The sequence below is a fragment of the Cyprinus carpio genome, chromosome A4, assembly GCF_018340385.1.
Source record: "Cyprinus carpio isolate SPL01 chromosome A4, ASM1834038v1, whole genome shotgun sequence".
NCBI classification, from domain to species: Eukaryota; Metazoa; Chordata; class Actinopteri; order Cypriniformes; family Cyprinidae; genus Cyprinus; species Cyprinus carpio.
In genome coordinates, this window is record NC_056575.1 from 15,350,482 (window position 1) to 15,359,784 (window position 9,303).

The 9,303-nt window shown below is 36.5% G+C and overlaps 1 protein-coding gene across 1 annotated transcript; it reads left to right on the forward strand.

Moving 5' to 3' along the window:
- The first annotated feature begins 3,837 nt into the window (after nt 1-3,837).
- Nucleotides 3,838-9,303, forward strand: LOC109068031 (solute carrier family 35 member E3-like). Its single transcript, XM_042742885.1, has 5 exons — nt 3,838-4,509; nt 4,973-5,083; nt 5,476-5,634; nt 5,968-6,050; nt 8,763-9,303. The coding sequence occupies exons 1-5, from the start codon at nt 4,096-4,098 to the stop codon at nt 8,947-8,949; spliced, it is 954 nt and encodes a 317-aa protein (XP_042598819.1). The 5' UTR covers nt 3,838-4,095; the 3' UTR covers nt 8,950-9,303.

Consider the following 9,303-nt stretch of genomic DNA (forward strand, 5'->3'; position numbering starts at 1 on the left):
ACAAAACATCTTCTTTTGTGCTCATACAGGTTTGACAACAACATGAGGGTGAGTAAATGATGACAGAGTCCAAATTAAGCACTCTCAAGTGGGTCAAAATTATACACTCAGATAATTAATGTAATATAAATTTAAACTATAGTAATGTTGAAAGTATAAGTAAACTTCAAACCATGTTTTTGGACACTATTGCATGTTAATTGCAATAGAATGACAATCATTTAATTGCAATGAACATACAATTACGTGTCTGAAAACATGACATTCAGTTCTCAATTATATTCTTTTAAAGTAAATTATTTCAGTAATGAGTCATTTAAAAAAAAAAATGCTAAAGTGTACTTATTTTTTCACAAGGGCTACCGAAAAATGTGTTGCTTAGTGTCTGTGTGGCTCTCTGAGCCTGTAATATCCTCATATAGATTGTAGGGGGTGAATCTGGTGTGTTTACGGGCTGGGGGGGCATTATTCATATTTGGTTACGGGAAGGAACAATGAATGGAAATCTATCAAGACTGCTAGTAACTGCACAGATCCGAACTTCCTTGAAATTCAAATCAATACAGCAAGGATAAGCAGCTCATCCTCATTTAAAAAGTCAATTAAGCCCCCTTAATGATTCAAGATGGAAACAATTTCATGCAGATGCCTGCAGATGAATGATTGCTTGCGGTATCCATAGCTCACTGAATGACTGAAAACACACACATTCATTTGTGATGAACTGGTAGTAGATTCATCACACTAACACACTGTCTGCAGGATGTGTTCTGTGTGCATGCAGGCACAGTTAGAGGCAATTAATTAATGTATCTTTTACAGTCATCAGGCAGTTTTGGGAGAAATCAACATTTTTGATTTTGGGAATGAGTCCAATTTTTACAACAAAAGACATTTATGTATTGAGGGAAAGTGTGCGATTTGAATTATAACATCTCATGAGGCACAGTTACAGAGTCAGTAGGACTGTGCTGCCACCTATTGGTGACATTGGGTGTCCAAAATGAAGGTCAGTCTAATGAACTATTCCATGGTCATTGCTTTTGCATAGTTTGTGCTTGCTGTTTAATAATCACCACTCTGTCATGGAAACTAGCATGTATAGACTTCAATTAAACTATTTATTAAAAAGAAATATGTACCTGTATGATATTATTCTGTACCCGCAGCAGTTTGGAAAACAAATGGATTGATGATTCAGCTGTGGGCTCCATCTTCTGGCGAGACGCGGGAATTCATTTGGCAGCACCCACACAGTACATCAGGGAAGAGCAACTTCGGTCCTGGAGGTCCACTGTCCTACAGAGTTTAGCTGCAACTCTGATCAAACACACCTGAACAAGCTAATCAATGTCTTCAAGACTAGTTGTCTTGATCGACGTTGTCTATCCCTGCTCTAAGCTGTTGAGTGTACATCGGTTGTGCACTTGTTGTTGAGGTGCATTGTGGGAATGAGTGCACTTGATAACATCCACTATGGTTTCGGGAACCACTGCAAATGACTGTCCCCTTACATATTGCGCTATTTAGGATTATAGGGGGCGAATTTAGACACAGTTTCATTCATACTACACACTATATAGAGTGTCATTCTATATAGAACATTAATGGCCATAAAGCAAGTTTCAAACCAAATGTAGTATATCGTTTTCGATTTTAGACCCATCATGGGTCTCCAGGAGCATGGTTAAAGACCGGGCCTTGGCTAATGAAAGCTGCCATGAATGAGACTAGGCTGGCCATGACAGGGTCCTGATCTAATGGTCTTCCACCAACACCTTTATTGTCCTGGCTGTGTGGCACAGAGCATTGTCCTGCTGGAAAAACCAGTCTTCAGAGTTGGGGAACATTTTTAGAGCAGAAGGAAGCAAGTTTTCTTCCAGGACAACCTTGTATGAGGCTTGATTCACACACCCTTCACATGTGCCCGAATTCAGCCTTGCTGAAGCACCACAGATCATCACCGATCCTCCACCAAATTTCACAGTGGGTTTGAGACACTGTGGCTTATAGGCCCCTCCAGGTCTCTGTGTAATCATTAGATGAGCAGGTGTTGGGCAAAGCTGAATATTGGAGTCATCAGAGAAGGTCCAATCTGTATGGTCTTTTGCAAACCTCAGCCTGGATCTTCTTTGCTTCTCATTGATGAAGGGTTTTATCTTCAGCCCTCTTCAGTATTTCAGCCCTGCCCCTAGGTGCCTGTTTCAAACTGTCCTCGCTGTACACATCGTCCCATTTGCCATTTGCCATTCTTTCTGTAGGTCACTTGATGTCATCATACAGTTGAGTGATGTTCAAATGAGTTGGCAGTCATCCCGGTCAGTGGAGAGTTTTTTTGCACTCTGCCGGTCTGTAGCCCTGTTGTCCGCAATGTCTGCAGCTTGAACTTGTTCTTATGAACCACCGTCTTTGAAATTTTAAGGATGGAGGCGACCTGATGTATCCCTGTGCCAGTAAAGCCAGAATTGAACCCTTCCTTTTCTCACTCAAAACTTTTCTTTTTAACTCTTTTGGCATGGTCAATAGTTATTGTTTGATTTCAGTTACTTTTGAGGCATTATTTTTGCCGTCCAGCTGGTCCTATTGCAGGAGGATAGTGATGAACACAACAGTGGTTTTTAGACTTTTCCTGATCACATAATCAGTACTTCATTAAGCATAATGAGGTGTGTCTGTGTTGGAATTCAACAGACATTGGAATGGAATGGCTGCCATACATGTAGAGATGCTGATTTAAGAAACATTTGGAGTGGTGTCTTATTTATTTATTTTTTTCCCCAGAGCTGTATATTTAAATATAATTATGAATCCACCCCCTGCTTGAGAACCTCTCTACTAGAGCAATTTCATGAACATTTACTTATGCATTTTTGACAATATTTCATTTGCAAAGAAGACTTTTGTATTTCTATTGCTCAAAAGCATTTCTTTACACGTAAGACTTTTTGTCATCTCATGATTTTTGCTCAAGTATTTTCATATTTGTGCACAGAAGACTTTAATTTGCACAGAAAAGCACTGTTTTCCCTTGTAATATCAGTATCTATATCTATACATAGTAGATCGACATCTCTCAGATGTTCATCTGTGCAGATGGTTACTATTGTTATTGTTTACAAAGATTAAATATCATTGTACCAATTAAAGAATGTTTTTAATAATGTGAATTTTCACTTACATTATATATAATACTAATTAAAATACAAAAAATAATACTAACATGTATGTATACTTACATTATATATATATATATATATATATATATATAATGTAAGTATATATATATATAATGTAAGTGAAAATTCACATTATTAAAAACATTCTTTAATTGGTACAATGATATTTAATCTTTGTAAACAATAACAATAGTAACCATCTGCATATATATACATATATAGTGCCGTTTCCTAATTTGATGACTTTACATGTGGAAAATCATAATTACAAAGAATGTGCAGTACAAAATAGCAACAATACAACCATTGCATTGATGACAGTAAACAGTAGTCTAGAAAGTTGTGATACATAATACACAATATACAATGTACACAGGACTGTGGGCCAATAAAAAATAATATCACAATGATCCTGATGATAGGGTTACATATTAGCAGGGATTTTATAACAACAAAAAAAACAATAAAATAAAAAAAAAGAATACATTATGGACCCTTTAGATGGTGCACACGAGCAGTGACGTGGCGTGCCACTCATTTACAGCGGTGTCTAATGATAACCTTCCTACTGCGAAATTCTCGCGCATGCGCATTGTTGCTAAAGTGTTTAAGCGCATGGAAATCTCGCGAGAGTTGCACGGCGGACCGTTACCTTTCAGACTCATCCCTCATTTGCAAGCGTCGCGTCGCGTTTGAGTACGTCACGCCCATGTGTTCAGTCAGTGGCAAGCAGGCAGCGATTTGAGAGAATACGGCTTTCTATAAGGGACAGTTTTATAATGAAAGCCGCTCTGAACTGCTTCCACACACTCATCCACAGAAAGAGCTTTATGTCTCTCTGCTGATGCAGAACCAAAGCAGACACCTGAAACGGTTTCTCTAGAAATATTTGCCTCCAGAAGACTAAAAGTGCGTCTGAATGAGCTCAGCTATGGCGACGCGACTCTCCGACTTGTTTGGAAACAACCGGATAGTTGCAGGACTGCTGGTCAACTTACTGTCTTCGATCTGTATAGTGTTCATTAACAAGTGGATCTATGTGCACTATGGCTTTCCCAACATGACCATGACTCTCATTCATTTCGTAGTGACCTGGCTGGGGCTGTTCATTTGCCAGAAGATGGATATATTCTCCCCCAAGAGTCTCAGACCGTCTAAAATCATCCTGCTGGCTCTGAGTTTCTGTGGGTTTGTTGTTTTCACCAATCTGTCTCTCCAAAGCAACACTATAGGAACATATCAGCTGGCCAAGACCATGACAACACCTGTGATCATAGTCATCCAGACCTTGTACTACAGAAAGACATTTTCCACAAAGATTAAACTGACTCTTGTAAGTGGGTTTTCAATTATTTGACTGGTATATTGTCTAAGAAATCATTCAGAAATATTACTTAACAGCTGTTCATATGCAATGAAAACTCAGACTGCAATTAAAAGCTGTCAGTCTGTAAATATACTGTTTAAAGTGTAAAATTCACGTTTGTGTGTGCAATGAATATAATTAAAACATATAGGAGACTTGTGGACTAGTACTTGTGGAATGCACTGTATACAGTATTGCACGATGTAATAATGCATGTTGATTGTTAATGGGTGTTATTATAACTGTAACCTGTTTTTAATCATCATTTCTATAGCATGCACATGCTATGCATCAGTTTGAACTATGTTCTTGGTAAATGCTGATAAAAGCAAGTCATGGTTACATGCTGATTTGTTTATGCAAAACGTGATTTTTACACCACCTCATATAATTTATTCCTTTTAATAATTATTTTTATTTTTATAAAAAGGTGCCGATCACTTTAGGAGTCGTACTGAACTCTTACTATGACGTGAAGTTCAATCTTCTTGGGATGATCTTTGCCACACTTGGGGTCTTTGTAACCTCGCTGTATCAAGTGGTAAGCATTATTGCATTCTTAATCTGTATCATTACTGAAAAAGTCATATTCCTTTATTTAAATTAGCAGGTGGTCAGAAGCTGGCCAAACCAGACACCCTCAATATAGCAATGCTATATTTTAATCTGTATCATTACTGAAAAAGTCATATTCCTTTATTTAAATCATCTTGATATTACTGTTTTTCAACATTTGATTTCTGATATAAGGATAATAATAAGAAATGTTACTAAATCAGTGTATTTATATATATATAAGTAAATAATAAAAAAAATAATTTTTCGTAAATCATAAGTTGAAATTTCTGACCATAAGTGATTTCCCTCATTAATTATTCAGATGTTCCCACTGCATCTAATTGGTGATTTAATCATTTATTTCTTCTATTATAGTGGGTCGGTGCTAAGCAGCATGAGCTTCAGGTGAACTCTATGCAGTTACTGTATTATCAAGCGCCCATGTCTTCAGCGTTTCTCTTGGTCCTGGTGCCATTCTTTGAACCCCTTACCGGAGAGGGTGGTATCTTTGGCCCCTGGTCATTTCAGGCCCTGGTAAGAGAGTGAGTGAGAAAGAGACTGTTCTTTCAATGGCTCACACACTCCTTCTGCACGTATCCAAAGGAATTTCTTACATAAACAAACACAGTCACAGAGAGCTCCTTGTGTTAATTTCCTAGGTAAAAAAAAAAAAAATGCTTATATATACCCCCACCCCCATTGGATAAAAGTTCAGTTTATTGCTCTAAATATTACTATGTGAATGTTTATTTATTTTATTTATTAAATAAAAAAGCTATATGTATTTCTATAGGATTTGGTTTTTAGTATTGAGATGAATTGTATTTTTGAATGGTTGATTCTTGATATTTTTTTTTGCTTCATCAAGTCATGGTTCTGCTGTCTGGTGTTATTGCCTTTCTGGTCAATTTGTCCATTTACTGGATCATTGGGAACACGTCTCCTGTTACGTATCCTTTCTGCTAATTCTCAGAAATATTCAGCTGTGGCTTTTTCTTTTTTTCTATTCTTGGTGCAGAACACACCCTTAAGACAAGCAACTGAAAACATGACTTCGTTGTTTGTTAATTGTCAGATTAGGTCTATAATGCAACCAAATGTTTGTTTACAGAGACTTGGCAAATAGTAACATGTAGTTACACACTTGTTTAATAATGAAAGGGAAAGCTGTAAATCAAGGCACATCTTTTAGCCCTGAGTTATACTGAAAACATTTAATGGTTTTGAATACACCCATTGAGTGCGAGTTCAAGAGTGAGATCTTTCTCAAAGTACACAGTAGAGGGAGCACTTTACTAACATCTGTTTTAAACTGCCCTTTTGGGCCACTTATTATTTCTCAACCAAGTTTTTTCTCTAATGTTTTTTTTTTTTTTTTTTTTTTGGTTAAGCCAAGGATGTGGAAATATGCTAGCTTATGTTCTGTTAGCTGTCTTTCTAAAATATACTGGCAACTCTATAATTTAATTTGTAAAATACCATTTATACTGTGTGAAAAATAGGCCATGTCATGTTTTAACAAACTCAGATGCTTTTAATACGTGCTGGGTTGTTCAGTTTGTGATGACATTCATGTAGAATATTCATTTATCAATATAAATAGAAGTACTGAGTTACAGTTAAGCCAATTCCTAAACTCATGCATCTAACTCACTAATAATTCATGTACATTTAAGTTGATGTTAACATTGATTTATCCAGCAATCAATATAAAAAATAGCATCTGTTATTTTATTAACAGCTTTTTTTTTTTTACATGATCTCATTTCCATAACTCATATCCATAAATCACTATTAAAAACAGCATGTTATTTTGCTAACATACTTTTAAATATATTTTTGAGATTAACTTTTTTACATAGCATTTTCATTTTTAAACTTTAACATATTTATTATGCAAAAAATGATGCATCCATAAATCAGTATTAAAACTAACTTATTTTATATACAGATTATACTTATTTATTTTTAACAGATTTATTAACATTTTTACAAGACTGATATATCCCTAAATCAATATTAAAACTTAACTTATTTTATTAACAGATCATACTTATTTATTTTTAACAGATTTATTAACTTTTTACATATTTGCAAGACTGTTATATCCATAAATTAATATTAAAACTACCATCTATTATTTTATTAACAGATTATACTTATTTTATATTAACTTTTTACACATTCACAAGACTGATATATCCAGAAATCTATATTAAAACTATCTTTTTTTTGTTAACAGATTATACTTTTTTTTTTTTTTTTTTTTTAACTTTTTATGTTTTGTTGCAAGACTGATATATCCTTAGATCAATATTAAAGTACCCATATTATGGATTTTTGAAAATGACCTTTCATGCAGTGTGTAACACAGATCTAAGTGAATAAAAACATCCTGCAAAGTTTTAAGTCTGAAAGTGCACGACACACCTTCATTCACTTCCATTGAAGAAAAGTGAAGCCGCCATTGTCCCAATAGGGCATGGCCATTTTTTAAATTAGCCCGACTGGTCCAATTTTTGTCTGCTTTACCGTATGAGGCTTGTGTTAAAATAAGGTAACAAAATTTTTAAAGTGAATTTTAATTATTTAGTTTGTCCCACGTCCCATTAGATTACATGGAGAGGGCGGGGTTTATGACCTATACTGGGACCAGCCACCTGGGGGCGATCGAAACGCGATGGCTTCACTTTTGAGGACTAGTGTGGCTGCGGCACACTTGGTATAAAGTTATTGACTATCAAAAGAAAGAGTCCACTCTGAATCACTGAATCGAGTCATTTTTAAAACGAATCTTAAGCCTTTCATGTTGACCTCAACATGAAACATTAGCATATTGCCTGCCTACTTATTGCGCTCGCAGACCCGGGAAAACTTGAAAACTTTGGTCTGAATGAAAATGCTAATTCATTCTTTGCCACTAGGTGCTGCTTTTGGAGTACCCGGTAGTGATGTGCGGGTCGGGGGTTTTTCCAACCCGCGAGTCCCGCTTTTATGAAATTATTTGGCCCGCCCCAGCCCGCCCTGAAAATAAAGTAAAATTTCCTTACCCGCCCCAACCCGACCCGCAGGTTATGAGGTGGCCTATTATAATTCAGCTATCAAACTGCCCAGCTATTTCACTTGAGCACCGCATTTCACACACACGCGCAAATGAGGATTAGCGCATGTAGCCGGTGAAGTCTCTATCCACAAACAGACGTACATCCGCGGGGTCCGTGGGTTATGAGACATCACAAAGACATGAGACAATACGCGGATCACTAGTACCCGGTAACGGGTTTACACGGATGTGCACTGAGCTGAACTGAAGATTGCTTTATCTGCTTTATCAAGCATTGGGAAAAATTGGGAAAATGAATTGTTGAGTGAATCGTTTGGGAGTCGTTGAACAAGTAAGGTAAAAATAAATGCGTATTATAAGACAATTAAAGTGTTTTTTGACCTTGCATAAAACTCCTAACTGTAAAATGGTTTAAAGAATATTAACTCTGAGAAAGAATCATGAGAATAATTTAGAAGTTCATTCTGTGTGTGCCTGACTCATCTCTGAAGCTCAAGTCACATGTCCTCAAAGCCTGTTTCTCAAGGGCATGTCACAAGTCTCGAGGAATCTCCAAAAGTCATTGTCAGACAAGTTCCCTTAACATTTATCCTCACAGCTACAACATGTTTGGACACTTCAAGTTCTGCATCACATTACTGGGTGGGTACGTCCTCTTCCAGGACCCCTTGGCCTTAAATCAAGGTCTGGGCATCCTCTGCACTCTCAGTGGCATCCTGGCATACACCCATTTCAAACTGGCAGAGCAGGAGGAGGGCAAAAGCAAGCTCACACAACGGCCATAGGTCCGCTGATGTGCCAATCAACAAGAAAAGCCAGTGTTCAGTGCCTGATTTGTTCAGGAATAGCTAGCGATGGCTCCTGCACAGGAGCGTAAAGACTAACCAAACATAGACTGGAAGGATAGGTTTAAGCCATAGAGGCTGAGAACTTTTAATAGCATTTCAATCTTTTTAAGAGTTTAATTTTTATTTCAAGTAGGCTATTCAATATTTGCAAATAAACATGCAAAAAATATGCTGTTTTAGAGAACAACTCGGAAATTGCTAAAGCATTTCCTTTTTTATTTTGTAAGTGTTATTTTATAATGTATTTTTTCAAATGGTCTGTACAACAATAAAACATTTTATAAAAAGTAA

What these genes read in the sequence shown, in the direction of transcription:
- LOC109068031 (XM_042742885.1), top strand. Translation starts at nt 4,096, where the DNA reads ATGAGCTCAGCTATGGCGACGCGACTCTCCGACTTGTTTGGAAACAAC. An exon ending in CAAAGATTAAACTGACTCTT is followed by an intron (nt 4,510 to 4,972) that starts GTAAGTGGGTTT and finishes TTTTATAAAAAG; the next exon opens with GTGCCGATCACTTTAGGAGT. An exon ending in TAACCTCGCTGTATCAAGTG is followed by an intron (nt 5,084 to 5,475) that starts GTAAGCATTATT and finishes CTTCTATTATAG; the next exon opens with TGGGTCGGTGCTAAGCAGCA.